General features: G+C 38.8%; 1 protein-coding gene across 1 annotated transcript; it reads left to right on the top strand.

Moving 5' to 3' along the window:
* Nucleotides 1–1,092: 1,092 nt before the first annotated feature.
* On the top strand, nt 1,093–18,549 carry SLC38A2 (solute carrier family 38 member 2). The gene is made up of 16 exons (XM_040343908.1): nt 1,093–1,254; nt 4,130–4,349; nt 4,523–4,601; nt 4,692–4,807; nt 7,040–7,113; nt 7,206–7,298; nt 7,414–7,495; nt 9,817–9,899; nt 10,260–10,318; nt 11,994–12,173; nt 12,291–12,370; nt 12,456–12,556; nt 13,602–13,726; nt 14,082–14,226; nt 14,534–14,631; nt 15,641–18,549. The coding sequence occupies exons 2-16, from the start codon at nt 4,231–4,233 to the stop codon at nt 15,734–15,736; spliced, it is 1,530 nt and encodes a 509-aa protein (XP_040199842.1). The 5' UTR covers nt 1,093–1,254; nt 4,130–4,230; the 3' UTR covers nt 15,737–18,549.
* The last annotated feature ends 236 nt before the right edge of the window (nt 18,550–18,785 follow it).

Raw genomic sequence — 18,785 nt, 5'->3', positions numbered from 1 at the left:
AAAACGCACTCAATCCAGTACAACAGGAAACAAAGGCCCAGATTCTCGTAGGAGATACGGCGTATCTCCAGATACGCCGTCGTATCTCTGAGTCTGAGCCGTCGTATCTTGGCGCCTGATTCAAAGAATCAGATACGCCAGAATTTGTATAAGATATGACCAGCGTAAGTCTCCTACGCCGTTGTATCTTAACTGCATATTTACGCTGGCCGCTAGGGGCGTGTACGCTGATTTACGCCTAGAAATGTGTAAATCAGCTAGATACGCCGATTCACGAACGTACGCCCGGCCGTCGCAGTACAGATACGGATTTTTCCGGCGTAAAGTTGCCCCTGCTCTGAGGCGTAGATGAGGCGTATCAATGTTAGGTATGGACGTCGGAACAGCGTTGAATTTTTCACGTTTTCCGTCGTTTGCGTAAGTTGTTCGCGAATAGGGCTGGGCGTCATTTACGTTCACGTCGAAAGCATTGACTATTGCGGCGTAATTTGGAGCATGCACCTTGGGATACTTTCACGGACGGCGCATGCGCCGTTCATAAAAAGCGTCATTTACGTGGGGTCACATCAAATTTACATAACACGTCCACATCTTCCACATTTGAATTAGGCGGGCTCACGCCGGCCTATTTACGCTATGCCTCCGCAACTTTGCTTTGAGAATACAGCACTTGCCTGTCAAAGTTGCGGAGGCGTAACGTAAATAGGATACGTTACGCCCGCACAAAGATGCGCGCTTCTACGTGAATCCGGGCCATAGTGTTAAATATGCGCACGCAGAAACTCCTCCGTTACCAAAACGGTGGAATAAGAGGACAAAGCTAAACAGCCAATCCCATAAGCTGAAGCCTGCCCAAGTTCATGTAACCCCGTGTGTGTGTTTATGTCCCGGCGCCCTGGCAGCACACAACAAACAGCCCGGACTAGGAGAGAACTCACACAGCGCACTTGAACCCCAGGCCGGTAGTGGGCGGGAGAGGGGCGTGGCCTTCAATGTTGGTACACAAAGGCTGAACAGGTCTATTGATGAAATTACGCACGGCAGCCCCACCCTCCGCCCCGCCCTCTGCATACCACTAATAAGAGAGAGTAACCGGGGAAATCATCAGTCACAGGAGCGCCGCTGAAGGGAATTCTTCATATTTATATCATTAGAGCGTGTTTCTAGTGTCCTATTTATTTACCTATTTTATCATTATCATTATTATTGGTCGTGTGAGGGGAGCCGTATCTGTACATCTGTGAGAATTGGAAGGTAAGAAGCTCCGCAGGCTGTGTGGGTGACAGTGCAGCACGAGGCTGCTCAATGTGACTGCTGTGTATGTATACATTGGATGGGGGGGGGTGCACATTACAGTGGATTGGATGGGGGGGGGGGGCTCCACATTATATTGGATGGGGGGTGCACATTACATTGGATGGGGGGGGGTCCACATTATATTGGATGGGGGGCTGCACGCTACATTGGATTGAATGGGGGGGGGGGGGGCTCCACATTACAGTGGATTGGATGGGGGGGGGGGTCCACATTATATTGGATGGGGGGCTCCACGTTACATTGGATTGGATGGGGGGCTCCACGTTACATTGGATTGAATGGGGGGGCTCCACATTACAGTGGATTGGATGGGGGCTGCACTGCACCTTACATTGGATTAAATGGGGGGGGGGCTCCACATTACATGGGGGAGGGGCTCCACATTACATTGTATTGGATGGGTGGGGGCTCCCCATTACATTGGATTGAATGGGGAGGGGGCTCCACATTGGATGGGGGGGGGGGCTCCACATTACATTGGCTGGTAGGGGGCTCCACATTACATGGGGGAGGGGCTCCACGTTGGATTGGATGGGGGGCTCCACATTACATTGTATTAGATGGGGGGGCTCCACATTACATTGGATTGAATGGGGGAGGGGGCTCCACATTACATTGGATGGGGGGACTCCACGTTACATTGTATTGAATGGGGTGCTCCACGTTACATTGGATTGGATGGGGGGGCTGCACATTACATTGGATGGGGGGCTGCACTTTACATTGGATGGGGGGCTGCACATTACATTAGATGGGGGCTGCCTGCAGGAGGAGTACACATTACTCATTACACATCAATTCATTCTCTTCTGTGTGTACTCAATAATCCTCATTTATATGGATGATGATCAGATGATGGCATAGAGCTCAGTCTGATCTGTACACACCAGGTTTCATTGTCTGAGATATTTGTGGGTGACAATAATAAAACGCAAGGTAATGGAGGGCCATTGGTTCAGATTCTGCACCAGATCTCTAGAAGCTCTATTGATCTCACTATAGATCAATCAATCAACCACTCTATCTTATCATTTATATCTATCAGCATATAAATAATCATCATTCTTTCCATCATCTCTATCTATCTAGACATCCGTCTGTCAATCATCGATGTATCTGTCTATTCCATCATCTATAAAGATCTAGCTAGCTATCCAGAACTAATCATCATTCTTTCCATCATCCATATCTATGTAATCGTCTATATGTTAATCATCTATGTATCCATCTTTATGTCTCTAGCTCTTGATCAATTGATCAATCTATTTATCTGTCTATCTATTCTATCCTTATGAGATCAGTTGGGTGATCGCTTGTCCATAGCGAATAATAATATCTCCATGGATATTTAGGAGTGTCCTCTCCTTTGTACTGAGGAAATCCGGCACATGGATGGGATCTGTTTCAATAGTATGTGGTGGTTGCATCAGATTCCTGTGTGTTCTTGTAGAGCAGAGGTTAGTGTGAGGAAGCGAGGGAGGGGACGAGGAGTGGCCATGTATCGCCCACTGCTCAATGCTGAGCTTCACTGGCTGCTTATTCACAGGTTTTTATTTTTTTTTTGCCTTCCCCATAAACTCGGCCCCTTTCGAGAATTTTCTAGACACAAGCGCCTTTTTCTCCGAAATACTGTCTGATATTTTTTTTATTTTTTTTTTAACCGACAAGGCGGTTCCCCCTTTTTTTTTTTTTTTTTTAAATAAATAACAGAGATTTTATTGTATTTTAAACTTCTTATATTTAGTCTAATCAGTTGTAATATTTTTAATAAATATTTTATTGCCATTGATCCTATGTTTAAATCTTAGTTGATCATTAATGGTAATTTATTATTTATATTATACAGGTTTTATATAGTGCCAACAGTTTGTGCAACGCTTTACAACGTGAGGGCAGACAGTACAGTTTTATTATTATTATTATTATTATTAAAGTACTTGTATAGCCCTGTCAATTTACGCAGCGCTTTACATATACAATGTACATTCACATCACATCAGTCCCTACCCTCAAGGAGCTTACAATCTAAAGGTCCCTATTCAATACAGGAGGGATCAGAGGGCCCTGCTTGTTAGAGCTTACAATATATATATATATATGTGTGTGTGTGTGTGTGTGTGTGTGTGTGTGTGTGTATATGTATGTGTATATATATATATATATATATATATATATATATATATATATAATTATTATACAGGATTTATATAGTGCCAACAGTTTGCGCAGTGCTTTACATCAGGGAAGACAGTACAGTCACAATACGAATCAATACAGGAGGGATCATATATATTTCACCTAAATTACGTATACGTGTTTTTGTTGCTGATAACAAACGCGTTAGTCCTACATGTCGTAGGTGCCTTTTATTTGTACGCAATTATAGCAGGTACCCCCTTTCAATCATGCTATAAATGCAGTCAGGCTGTTGCATATCAATGTAGCGTCTGATGATGATCATCTTAATAATTAAACTGTTTAAAAGCGAAAAAAAGAAATGTATTGCGGTGTATGGAATACGTATATGGAGGGGCCGTAATAAAACAATGGCTTGAATTGGGTGGGATTAAATATCATCTGCTCATGGCCTTGGAATGTTTGTGATTGACAAGTATGGGTGGAGAGGGAGAATGGGAGGAGGAGGGGGGGGAGGCAGACTGTGTGACTTGGAATTTGCTGTATTCTCTATGAGCCAGCTAGTACTTTTCCACTCTCTCTAACCTCCTCCCCTCTTTCCTTTCTGGCTCGTGATGATAAAGCATCACGTGGTTGGGTTGCACACTGCAGTATTGACGTTTTGCCTTCCTTGCAGGCGGAGAGCCAAGCAGCAGCAGCAGTACGATCAGCATCAGCCACACAGACTACATCAGCTGTCCTCGTGAACACGCTTCTGGTCCATCTTTTATTATCAGCATGAACAAACAAGAGATTGGAAAGTTTAATATTTCTCCGGATGAGGACAGCGCCAGCTCCAACAGCAACGATGATTTCAATTACCCGGAATATCCAGCGAAGAAGCTATCCATTAAAGGGTTAGTCCTCCTCTTCCTTTACATGCGCGGCCGTGTGTCATTAATTATGCACCGATATCGTCATAGAAACGCTATATCTCTTATGCAAGGTCAATTGCGTATTAGCTGATTCAACTATTGGACAATATTTATCGCACCTTTTCATTTAGATCTCGTGTTTATTCATTTTACAGGCATTATGACATGGATCCAGAGAACCAAAATTTCCTTCTTGAGCCTACTTTAACAAAGAAGAAATGTGAGACTGAATATGTAAGTACATCCCTATGAGCTTGGATAGAATCGGCTACGTACTCTGTATGTTTTTGCCACGTCCTTAATGTTCCTTATTCTTATTCATAGCTTCCAGGGACGACGTCCTTTGGCATGTCAGTATTTAACCTCAGTAACGCCATTGTGGGAAGTGGAATTCTAGGTCTATCCTATGCCATGGCTAACACTGGCATTGCACTATTTATGTAAGTATCTCATTGTCAATGACGCCCCATTTTTTTTTTTCTTGACATTTTGTGCTGAGGCTTTCTGTAGATGTCACATGCTGTGTATTTATACGGCAGTGTTTTTTTACTAGTCTCCACTAGGGGCAGCATGCCTCTGATTTGGTTTATAAAGGAATATTTATTTAATAAAGAACAATGTACTGTATTTATTGGCGTATAACACTCACTTTTTTACCCTGAAATTAGAGGGTAAACTGTGCCTGCGTGTTATATGCAGGGGGCTGTGGAAAGTTTTTTTCCTGAAACTTCCCTCTTAAAGTTAGGGTGTGTGTTATACGCCTGTGCGTGTTATATGCCGATAAATACGGTATCTAATTTTCAATTACCTTTTTGTCAATGACGCCCCATTTTTTATTTATTTTTTGTTTGTTTTCTTGATATTTGGAGCTGAGGCTTTCTGTAGATGTCACATGCTGTGTATTTATATGGCAGTGTTTTCCTGCTAGTCTCCACTAGGGGCAGCATGCCTCTGATTTGGTTTATAAAGGAATATTTATTTACTAAAGAACAATGTATGTGTCTCATTGTCAATGACCTTTTTTGTCAATTACGCCCCATTTTTTTATTACATTTTTTTGTTTGTTTTCTTGACATTTTGTGCTGAGGCTTTCTGTAGATGTCACATGCTGTGTATTTATACAGCAGTGCTTTTTTTTACTAGTCTCCACTAGGGGCAGCATGCCTCCTAATTTTGGTTTAGAAAGGAATATTTATTTAATTAAGAACAATGATGTACACTGTTTCCATTGTTTAGTGTTCTGAACAGTTTTTTTGTCACTGCATTTTAGTTCCGAAAATAATGCACACTGAGACAATACCATTCTTTTAAAATAAAGGAAATATTGCTTTCTATCAGCAAAACAAAGGACAAACCCAGCCCTGCATTTATTTTTTGCTCTAAGTCACCATAACCCATCTATTCTTTCTATTCTTGCAGTTGGTAGTACCATTAGTCCAATGGATTCAGTGCTATATTAGATAGATAGATAGATAGATAGATAGATAGATATGGATAGGGCTTTTTTTCAGGGGGAACTCAGTTCCACCACCTCTGGCTCAGACCCTTTGGTGCCTGATCACCACAATCACTTGTAAACACAGCAGTCTGGTTTCTGTGTTTACAAGTGACAGCTCTGCACTCTGTGTGTAACCCTCCTGAACTTTGTACTCTGTATGTAATGCAATCCTGGTATTTAATGCCCCTTTAAGACCCTTCTACTGTTTGTGAAATCTGAACGGGGTCATGGTTGAGTTCCTGCACCTATTTTCTGAGAAAAAAAGATCTGTCTTTAGGAAGAAAGAAAGAAAGATACTGTTAAACAAAAATGCCGTCCCCCCCCCCTCTCTCTTTCAACTAAGCTGCATTGGTGTCAGAATAAACAATTAGAACTCCTTCCCATATAATGCAAGAATAAGGCAAGCTAAATATGGTGGACCTGGATGGACAGCTCTCCCCTCATAGTCCCCCCTCTGCCCCATAGCAGCCACATGGGATGCTATGGCAGGAGTTGAGGTATCTCGATATAGCGCGGTCTTACCCCGAAGGGTCCCGACACGCTCACAAACACATACTAGGGCCAATTTATAGACAGGATCTGATTACCAACCAGCATGTCTTTGGAAGTTCTACCACTAAATAGTGGACACTACTACTGCAACCAATCCTGGGCGCTGCCCTATACTTGTCATATTCACTGCATTACCAACAAGCGGCTTTTGCTAACATGACACCAGGAGGTCAGAAACACGATTCTCTCTCCTTTTGTACATCATGTATCCTGTAATAAGTGAAATATAGAGAGCCAAACAATTTGCTAATGGTGACCTATTCATTTTCACTCTGGCTTGTAAATTATCCATTTGGATAAAATATATACTCCCATCTTGTAAGGGATTTTTTTATTTTTATCGCTGTTAGCTGCTAAATCATGTGAAATGGTTCTACCCGGGGGTATTTCGCATCCTTCAAAAGGTTATGTTAATACATGACACGGCAAGTGCGATAACTTGCAATCATTAAACAAGTACAGTGCGAAGATGACGGGTTTGGGCCGGTCTTGTGTAATAATGAGTCCGTGACACCGTGGGATGGAAGCCATAAGTGCATTTATACGCCAATATACATTGTATTGCTCTAACACACCTTTGTTGGGAACTTTTACAGATTTTTCTTTTTGTTTTGTGTTGTAGGATCCTATTGACTTTTGTGTCAATATTCTCAATCTATTCCATTCACCTACTGTTAAAGACAGCAAATGAAGGAGGTATGTATTTTTAAACTGCATCACTTTTTTTGAAAGACATTAACTCTGTCAAATGTCCTATTGTTAATGGTATATTTATTTTTATTTGTTAGGTTCTTTATTGTATGAGCAGCTGGGATTTAAAGCATTTGGCTTGTTTGGAAAACTTGCAGCCTCTGGATCCATAACAATGCAGAATATTGGAGGTAGGTCATTCACTTCTACCAGCATCACACCCTGCAGCTACATAAAAAATAAATAAAATATTTTAAGTTTTTATTTTATTTTCATTTGTAGCTAATCCTTTCTTTCTTTTTACAGCAATGTCAAGCTACCTCTACATTGTGAAGTATGAATTGCCTCTTGTAATTAAGGAACTGACCGGTGCAAATCCCAATGCTACGTAAGTATCTTGGTTTGAGAATCAACATAATAAACCCCCATGATAACATTTTTTTTTTTTTTTTTAGCATGGCCACAGCTATGTCTTTTGTATTAAGTTAGTCAATTCAGCTTTCGTTATATTTGAGTCCTATTTAAACATTATTCAGATTTTTTAAACAACGCTATTTGGTAAAGGTGAAAACTGCCCAGCTCAGAGGATATGTAGTGACACTATGGGGGTTATTTACTAAAGGCAAATTCACCTTGCACTACAAGTGCAAAGTGCACTTGAAATTGCACTGGAAGTACAATCACTGTAGATCCGTGGGAGAAATGCAAGGAAAATAAATTTTAGCTTGCACATGATTGGATAATAAAATCAGCAGCGCTTTCTAGCCCCCCCCCCCCCCCCTCCTCATTTCACATCTACCCCTCAGATTTACAGCGACATGTAGTTTGTACCTGTAGTGCAAAGTGGATTTTCCTTTTATAAATACACCCCCCCCCCCCCATATCCTTATTTTCCAAAAATAGTTGATTCATGTACACTACCTAATGACCCAGTAATCTATTTTTCATTAAATTGTTTATTACTGTGTTTTTCCAAAGCCAGAGTTTAGTGTCACTTTAAGTGAGGGGCCAAGCTGGGCGTAGTGATTGGTATATGAGGGTTGGTTAGTTAGGCTGGCCATATATTATACAAATCTCTTGTACAATTATTATTTTTTTTTTTTCTTTAGATTTACCAAAACCATATAATGAGGTCAAACCTAAACCCTTTCAATTTTGTATGCAATCAGGAAGGCCCTTGCACTACATAATTGAAGGTAAATCTAAAGGAAATTGAATAAGAAAATGGTATATTGTATGGCCAGCTTTAGGCTTGATTCACAACCTATGCATTTTTGCATACCTATGCATGCTTTCTGCATTTTGCAGGTTTGCACTACAGAGCGTGTTCCATAGAAAACCATGTTAAATGGGCTTTAGTACAAAAAGCACTAAAAATGCATTGGTGTAAATCCAGCCTGAGAGCAACCCTCTCTGAAAAATGTATATTTGTTCTACCTTGAGAGCCTATAGAAAAGTGGGATAAAGGAGAGTAGAATTTCTTCAGAAGGACATCCTTGGTAGTCAACTATGTGAGATTGCGGAAAGCACATCTCAAGATGTGAGCTGAGCTTGGGTTAACCTAGCGAGAAAAGCAGTACTTAAAGTGGTTGTAAACCCTTACAAACCACTTTTCAATACTGGTAAGCCTATAATTGGGCTTACCTATAGCTACTGTGGAGATCTCCTAAACCTGGTTTTAGGAGCTATCCCCTGTATCAGCATGTGCCAACGTCATCAGCACATGCGCACTGAAGCAACGGCTCATTCATGCCGTTGCTTCAGCTGATGTACCGGTGGCTCCCGCGCGCGTGTGTGGGAGTGACGTCATCACGGCTCTGGCCAATCGCAGCACCAGAGCCCACGATACCCGGAAATAAGTCCAGGAGACGTCACCGGGCAGAGCAGTGTGCTGGGACTGCTGCGGGGGCTTAGCTCTAAGGTGAGTATTTCATAATGCATACTATCTCAATATGCCTTTGCAGGGTTGTGTGGGGTGTTTACTAGATATATATTAAAAAAATAAAAGTGTGTGTGTGTATGTATATGTATATGTATGTGTATATATATATATATATATATATATATATATATATATATATATATACATACATACATACATACATACTTTTATTTTTTTTTTCAATGGGTTTACAACCACTTTTAACTAGAAAAACTGTTTATCTGCAGTAGCTTTGTATTTTCTAACTTGAGCAGAATACTTTACTTATTCGGTTGATTCAAATTTTTTATAACCGAGGCCCATCCCTGTGACAGCCTGTGCACTTTTTTTCAAAGTATATTTGTTTGGTGACTTACCACGCCACATTCTACTAAAATAAAATGTCTGTGAGCGAACATAGTGCTCTCTTTAGTTACTGCCTGTGAAGAGAGGCCTGCCTAAGAAAGCATGTTCTAATACCTTGTACTCATAAGATGCCAAAACAAGCCCTTTACTGGCAGTTACATGCTGAATGCTGGAATTTTGAGTTGTATTAATACTTCTACCAGGACTGTGTGCTTTCCCTCAAAGGCATGTGATACTGTTTTCATTACACACCCCAGCTTGCATAACTCTAAAAACAGTAATAAAATTATCTGGCTGTGACTGTTAAAGCATTTTAATGTTCTTTATATATTTGAAACTATTAATGACATTATTACATATGAAATAAAAAATAAATTGCTGTCCTGCCGCTGACTTTCTGCTTTTGATTATTTGTTTTCCAGTGAATGGTACTTAAATGGAGATTATTTGGTTGTAATGGTTTCTATAGGCCTCATACTCCCGTTGTCACTACTAAGAAACTTGGGTAAGTTTTTTTTATTTTTTTTTATTTTTTTTCAATGTGACGTAGACTTCTTACAATCAGATTGTAAGATCTATTTAAATGCTATTTTGTTCACTCATGTGCCCAGTTTACAAAATTTGTAATCTAGTCAGTAAGGCACTCACACTTCTTAGTTTTTGGTAAACCTAAAAGATTGTAACTAGCTTGACCAGTCATATTATAAATCATTACTAATTGATGTGATCTGCTGAAGAAGAAAAACATTTTTTTTTTTTTAAGGTAACTTTTTCTCATAAATCATGCTTAGCTATACATTTTGTTTGATATTTAAACAGTGTTTGATGTTTTGTTAATTTCTCTTAATTGTTTTTTTTTTTTCAGGGTATTTGGGCTACACAAGCGGCTTTTCACTGCTGTGCATGGTGTTCTTCCTCATTGTTGTAAGTATATTCCTAAAGATTTGGCAAACGGAACATTTGCTAGCCAGTTTTGGGGGGGCATTAACAATTCATGGCACCACATGCATTTTGCATAAGTTTCCAGAATGCACACAAATGCAGGTAAAACATTTGCCAAAATACATGTTAAAACACCTAAATGCATATAAAAATTTACTAAAACGCCAAAATGAGTGTTAAAAAAAGCAGCAAAAAGTGTATTAAGAACTGTACAAAAAAAATGCCCAATTTGAAAATACAATTTTTTGGTCATAACTTATTTTTTTTTTTTATTTGTGCATCTTGGCACTTTGGTAGTGTATTTATCAAATGACAAAATGCATTTCTGCTAACTGCATTTGGGGTGCCATTAACACTGAATGGCACCCAAAAGCGCACTTTTACAGCAATTTGGAATGGTGGCAAGAATTGCGCAAATCTGCCAACAATTCTGCATTGCTCGGATGTGAATGGGTCCTAAAAGACAGCATTCTTCCTCACATCACAGCAGCTTCTCACCCATATTTTCCACCTCTGGGCTGGAGAATCTGGAACGGAGATATTTTACAGAGATTGCCAGTGAGATCTTTGGATCTCGCCTTCATAACCTGCCCATCTGTGTAAAAGTTAATGGCAGAAGGGTGTATCCTGTAAAGAACATGTTTTCCACTCCTCATCTCGGCTTCATAAACTGGCACACCTGAGAGATCTGCTGTGATCATTGGGATCTCGGCTCTTCTCTGTTTCATAAACAGACACCTTAAGCCTCGTACACACAATCGGATTTTCCACGGACAAAGCGTAGGACTTTTGTTCGAAGGGCGTTGGCTGGGAACTTGTCTTGCATGCAAAGAATTGTCAGCCAACAAACACAAAACAATGTGGTTTTTTCAGCTCTTTAGCGCCACTCTTTGGCCAACTTATGCTAATGTTGTGTTATGGTAAGCATTGCTTCTGAGCATGCGTGTTTGTACTTTGGAGTGTTGTCAGAAGGACTTGCATACACACGATTGGATAATCCGACAAAACACATTTGTTGTGGGAACATTTTTAAAGAATGCTATCCAACATTTGTTGGCGGAAAATCCGACAACTATTGTCCGATGAAGCATACAAACAGCCTGCCATCACACTTTTCCCGTCGGAAAATCCGATCCTGTGTACGGGCCTTAAGTGTGTCTTTCTTCTATAAATTCTGTGGGGGTTGATATACTAATATCGGAGAGTGCAAAATCTTGTTCAGCTGTGCATGGTAGCCAATCTGCTTCTAACTTCAGCTTGTTCAATTACACTTTGAAGAAAAAAACTTGAGACTGGTTTCTGTGCAGAGCTGCACTAGATTGTGCACTCTCCAATTCTAGTAAACCAACCCCCGTCTGTTCCCCTGTTGCATTTTTCCATATTTTAAAATAAATTCAGTATCCAACCAGGATATTCAAAACCTGTAATATTTGCTGGAGCATGTATGCAAACCTGGGGACTCGTGTGCATAAACCTTTTTCCTAGAACCTTTTTGTCATTGATTGGGTTGGCTGATGTAATGTAGAAGCTTCAGTTTTTGATACCAACATTGGGTAATGATAAGTTGGTTAGACAGTAGGAGTGTCTATGATGTTGCTTTTATCTAATAATATTTATCCAAATCACCTCTTTGATTATTTTTATGTTTGCATTTTAGGTTATCTACAAGAAATTTCATATCCCTTGCCCTCTATTACTAGAAAATGATGCCCTCAACATGACTTTAAACCACACGTTGACCCACTTGACCACATATTCCCCGATGCATAGTGTTGGGTTGAACGAGACCATTGATGATGAAATGTGCACCCCAAAATACTTTGTTTATAACTCTCAGGTAACAATGTCTCTTTAAAGTTGGTAAATTTTTAGGCAATGGTCATTGACCTAACCCTACAGCTTTTAGGTTGTTTTTTATCTGTGTAATTACATTTTTGTCTATTTTATGTTCTAGACGGTATATGCTGTACCCATCCTGACGTTCTCCTTTGTCTGTCACCCAGCTGTCCTTCCAATTTATCAGGAACTTAAAGGGTAAGATCTGTTCTATTTTAAGCCAGTAAAAGAACATTCACTGCCAATGAGCCTGTACTAAAAGTATCCTATTCTCTCTCCGCAGCCGAAGCCGTAAAAGAATGATGAATGTTTCAAACGTGTCCTTTTTCGCTATGTTTATCATGTATCTCCTTGCTGCTCTCTTTGGATATTTGACTTTCTATGGTAATTATTACAAATTGCAAATTCATATGTTTTTTTCCACTAAAAAAAATTCTGAGGATACTTATATGTTCTGCCAGGAGATTCTAATCACTAAACTCCCAGCAGCCTGGTTTTGAAAATGTAGCCAATTTGGCCTTTTTTTTTTTTTTTTTTAGTCCCATTTTTTATTTAATTTCAAGTGTTGTGCCAGAACATTTCATTTGCCAAAATCATACTGTTTCATAATCCTTTTTATTTTTTTATCAAATACCACTTTAGTCCTTAAATCTCTCAGTGCAGTTTACTATATTCTGTAGCTGCTGTTATCAAATCCATGACCCTAGGAAAATCAAAGTCCAACCCTTTCATTCTTGATGAGCAAAATTTGTGGGCTTGGACCCAGATTCGCAGTGAATCGGTTGATCTGTGTTTTTCCAGTACCTTTCACAATATGGTCTATCCATATCGCATACTGCCACCTTTAAAAAATCATGTATTTTGAGAAATATGATGTCATAATGACTTTTGAGTATCAGGGCGAATTAGTTCAATCAACTACTTGTCAAGTTTTCATTGTATCATAAAAGCCAACTTCACCCAAAATCTCTACTTCAGTTTTTTGCATGCTTTTGTAGATAATTCAGTTGAACATATGCTTACCAGAACACAGCCAAAGCAAAGCTAAATGGTAGCATCGCGTTCTCTCCTAATCATGGATTCTTCACAAAGTTTAATACATTTTAGGGTTAAGCTGCAAGAGTGGCGCTATGTTACAGCTTTGTAGAAGGGTAGCAGAGTCACAAAGTATTGTGGGAAAATGCTGCTGTGCTTGTTTTTGAGAGGATTAGAAAGTTAGTGATTCAATACCAACACTACAAAGTTAGTTTTGTATGGTGTTTTTTTCTTTTAATTTATTATAACAAGAATAAAAATATGCAATACTTTGCATTTACTGATGTGTTGCATAGAAATCATACCATATGTAAAAACCTTATTTTTATTTATTATTATTATTATTATTATTATTATTCTCATACTAAATAAGTGCTCTTTTTATTGTCAACAGGACGGGTTGAGCCAGAGTTGCTCCACACATACTCCAAGGTTCCAGGAGCTGGCGTTATATTTGTCGTTGTGCGCCTGGCTGTTCTCATGGCCGTCACCTTAACTGTTCCTATTGTTATTTTCCCAGTAAGTGCTGTTTTATTATTATTGTTGTTTTTTTATTTATTTTTTGTATAAATAATTAAAATTAATTGTGATGGTTATCTTCGCATCTAAGTTGGCAAAGAATTTTGCATTTATCGTTAACCATAGATTCAATAGTACTCCAAAAACAATTTTAGACTTTTTCGGAGACAGTAAAAGCCCAATTAAAAATAAAGCACACATGAAAAAGCTGACTGTCGAGCACTGATATTAATCGTTATATTGAATGGTATTAAAATGGCATTGTAGGGCAGAGGGTATTATAACGCAAACTATGTTTTATTTTTTTCTTATGTGCTGTTTTCAATATACCTAACTTGGCTTTGTTTTCTATTAGATCCGTAGCTCCATCAATCAGCTGTTGTGCTCTGGAAAGGAGTTTGCATGGTGGCGCCACATCCTGATCACGCTTGTCATTCTAGCATTCACCAATTTCCTGGTCATTTTTGTCCCAACCATCAGAGATATCTTTGGATTCATTGGTGAGTCATTGGGGGGGAAAAAACACTTTGTTTATATTTCTCTATGCTGCTTCGTAGTTGTCGTCAAATACCTGGTATTGCCTTAAGGGTAAATGATTTGCATAGTGCAGGAAAAAATGATGCCTGCCAGTAAATGGAGAAGGAGGAAAACACTGACATCTCGGAGTGCAGCAGGGAAAATACTAGCAACAATTTGTTAATCAGAATGCCAGGTTAATATTGTTATATGTAGATGGGATTTTTTTTTTCTTCTTAAATAATCATCTCCTTGTGTAGAAACTAATGATTTTTTCCTTTTGTGTCATAGGTGCCTCTGCTGCTGCTATGCTGGTCTTTATCCTGCCATCAGCTTTTTACCTCAAGCTAGTGACAAAGGAATCCAGTAGATCAGTGCAGAAGATTGGGGTAAGTCTCCTCCTATAATGTTGTTGATGGTTTTGTAGAGCAACAGCCAGAAGTGCATACATATGTGTTTTTTTCTTTTAGGGTGAGCATATACCTGAATGTTTTGATTGCAATTCTCCTTATAACAAAGGGGGGGGGGGGGGGGTTACTAAAACTGGTGAACTCAGAATCTGGTACAGCTGTGCATGGTAGCCAATCAGCTTCAAACTTCAGCTTGTTTAGTTTAAGCTTTGACAATAAAAAGAGCTGATTGGTTTCTACACTCTGATCAAAGGCTGAGAGTGCTGATCAGGAGCCGGTCTGTTGCTGGTTTTCCAGCATGACCCTCGGCGAGAAGCCAGCTGAACGGCTGGCTTGTGTCGGACCAGTTGCCATACACACAGGCTGAATGTTGCCTGACATTCGCCCCGTGTGTACTAGACTTAAGGCATTTCCATACTGTGAAACCCCCACACAGATGGGAAGTGTAAAGGGGTATAGAATAGGTTATGTAGTGCCAACAGTTTGCACAGTGGCAGACAGTACAGTTACAATACAATTTTTAATACAGGAGGAATCGGGGGCCCTGCTCATTAGAGCTTACAATCTAAGTGGGAAGGTTAAATGATACAAAAGGTAATAAATGTGGTGAATGAGCTGATCGAGAAAATAGAAGTAAAGTTGAGGTAGGATAGGCTTCTCTGAGGTGGGTTTTCAGGGATCACCTAAAGGTGTACAGAGTAGGAGATGGTCGAAGAGATTGGGGTAGGAAGTTCCAGACAATGGGGAGGCTCGGGAGAAGTAATTTGCCTTACAGCACAGTGATAGTAATTGGATTCAGTTTTAAGTGGATGTTAAAAGCAGCAGCATAGTTGATCTGTGAAGGAACAGAGAAGAGATGTACTTTAGTGTTAAATTCATAAAATGTATGATGGGGTTGTTTTATTTAGCAATGGGCCTTGTGGTGTATATTTTATGATCATGGTGATCTTCCAGATAAAATGACGACTTTCTTGTATTTCTTTTGTAGGCTTCACTATTCCTCATCAGTGGCTTTGTGGTGATGATTGGAAGCATGACCCTGATTATTCTTGACTGGATCCACACTGCTTCTGACAAACACTAGATGACTCGGTGAGCAAGTCCTTTCTTGAAGTGGAACTGTTCACTCCCAACCTTTCTACTGAGAATGAAATGTAACCATTGCTTGCAGTTTCTTCCTTCAAGACACCCATTCTTGTAGAACAAAAAGACTCTTGAGAGATTAGTTCTACATCTTGACAAGGACAATGCCTTCTTTATTCCAAAGGTTTTGGCAGAAGGAAGTAATTTTATTCCATTCTGGAGAATGGACACAAAATCTAAACTTTATTGAAGCCACATGGTTGGTTGTTGTCAATTATTGTTACTCATACTTGTATGTTATTACTTGAACGTGCCTACAGGAACCATTTGAAGTGAGTAAATGTTACACTGCATAAGTGTTCATCTGGTGGACGGGACGGATCCCTCCCCTTTTTTTTGTACCAAAAAACTGCTCACCAAATTGGACACACTTCTGAGGGGGATCTACACAGAAACTGTGCTTAAAGATCCCTTTACTGGTTTGCTACAGGTATATTTAAAAATAGTCAGTATTTTAGAAAATAGTCACTTGAGCATGGGATACAGTGAGAGAGAAATTGTAAAAGCAAGGCTGAACAATGTTTTTACTGTCACCAGCTTACTGCTGGAAAGTGCAGTTTATCTTCATACTGAAATGGCCTTTTTGAACATGGAAAAAATAATAATAATTTGAAAGTCAAAATACTGCTTTTAGTATGGGCGTAAAAGACTTGATCAAATTATTTTACCTGGTTATTATAAAAAAAAAATAATAGTTGACGGTCAAACCTTTACCGTGTTACTTGCGGGTATTTTCTACGCATGGTACATACGTGGTGAGATATTTAAATGGCTAATTTATTGAAGCCCATGGCAGTTTACATCGTGTATAGTCGTTTTCAATATTTAAAAGCTTAATTTATAAATGACTGAATTACTTGAGCAACTTTTTTTTTTTTTTTTTTTCCTAAACATGAACCACAGGTCCTGAATTGTTTTGCTCACAAAATGTTTACTGTGTACATTTTTAGAAGGCATGCTCTACAATTCTGTAAGTGACACTGCCGATACAGAAAGTTGTAGAATTTGAAAAGCGCCAGCAAGCTGCAAGTCATTATAAAATATTTTAGTGTTTTTTTTTTTTTTTTTTCTTGCATGTAGGAATAAAATGCAGAGGCATAAAACCAAGTATGTTACATGCAAGACTAAACAGATATCCCAAATTACAAATTAAAGTATACTTGTTTCCTACGCAGAATGGAGGAAGTGCTTTGTGGAAGCAATTTTTTTGTTCAGGAGCTGACTTGTGCATTAGTGATATTACTAATCCTTATAATATATTGATACTTGCTACAGATTTGGGAAGATTTACTTAAAACTGGTGCATGCAGAATCTGGTGTAGCTGTGCATAGTAACCAATCATCTTCTAGGTTTTATTGGCCAAAGCTAACTGAGAAAGATAAAGTTAGAAGCTGATTGGTTACTATGCACAGCTACACCAGTTTTAGTAAATCTCCCTCATTGCTTCCATTCTGTATAGGCAATATGTACACAACAAACTAGTGCAGCAATATATCGCTAGTTTTAACATATATTATACAATAGATTGCATAGCTATTCACATAATTAACGCACAATTGTACCATACAAGTATAATTATCAACTTGCGTACACAACAGATAAAGCTGTTTCTGTAAACACTCTAGGTATATATATATATAATTTTTTTAAATATTTAATACTACAGGTGTATAACCTGTGCAAAGTGTGATAGTCCAATACCTGCTATTAATAACCAAGAAAAATAACATTAACGCACATCATCATCATCATCATGCAGATCTGTATGTAGATCGCCACTTCTGTCATCTCATTGTCTTCCACGGATGAATATATACTCTAACGTGCTATTTGTAGAACATTGACTCATCGAAAAGCAAACTATTTTTCAATATTTATGATATATGTATAGAAGAACCGTGTAAATATATAAATAACCTGTAAATATTTCAGTTGTAGATACATTTTTATTTCTTAAGTACGTTTACTGTCTTGATCATTGTTTTGAGATGGTTTACACAAAGCATTTAAGGGAACCCCTAACCTTAAAAAGAAGGGGTACGCATCTTGTGACATCAATAAACCTACCGGTAGAGTTTTTTTTTTTTAATTATTCAGTAATGCAGTGAAAGGGAATTTAACGTTTGGGGGGAGGGAACTACTTCACATCTCTACCTGTTCATTTCGGTGACACGGGTTTTGTTTTACTATACCGCTCTACTTTCCAACTTTTAGAGCTTTAAAAGCTTTCCCAGAGAGCGAGGATCCTTTTGGAAAGATGTGCATTTAAGCCTTTATTGAGTTCGGTCAGCTTTCAGCTGTTTTGGAAAGTAAAAGATGTTTACATAAGTTAAGGTATATATGTAAGACACGTGTTGGAGAAGAAATGGAAAAAGCAGAATCCTACTCTACCTCCTGCTTAGTAACGTATTACAGAATGAGACCCATGTGTATGGCATTTCTCCATAAGAGTCAATGATCTCATTGTCGGGTTTTGTTCAATTGCCATAACTCGTATAGAATTTCTTTTTTTTTTTTTTTTTTTAGTCCACTCTAAACCTACTAGCAGCCCATCCTTGGCTGTATTTGGCTAGCTGTCTGCATTATAAGAAACCTTTCACGTAAACATCCTATCCTGGCGTAGTAATGCCATATTAATAGGGGCTTTGTTTGTTTGAGCAAGGTATAACTCATCTTTTCTTAGTCTTTCTAAAGACGCAAACTAAACATGTCCCCGTCTAACACACTGAAAGTTTTTAAACGGCAAAAAAAAATCATGTTCTGTAAGATACTGTATATAGAATATTAGAACTGGAGAAAGTAGTAGCTGCTTATTAAACTATGATCGGTTTATTTTACAACACATACTACTTCAGAATTTTAGATTTTTTATTTGCTTTTATGAATCTTTGATTTTGGACCTTCCTTTACCATATAGCACTAAATAAAAAAAATAAAAAGACTGACTGCTCAAAAAATGAAAATACGTGTGTTTTTGCAATACACCATC

This window comes from Rana temporaria, chromosome 3 (genome assembly GCF_905171775.1).
Source record: "Rana temporaria chromosome 3, aRanTem1.1, whole genome shotgun sequence".
NCBI lineage: Eukaryota > Metazoa > Chordata > Amphibia > Anura > Ranidae > Rana > Rana temporaria.
Note: the sequence above shows the minus strand (reverse complement) of the source record. Positions and strands in the feature narration are given on the sequence as shown.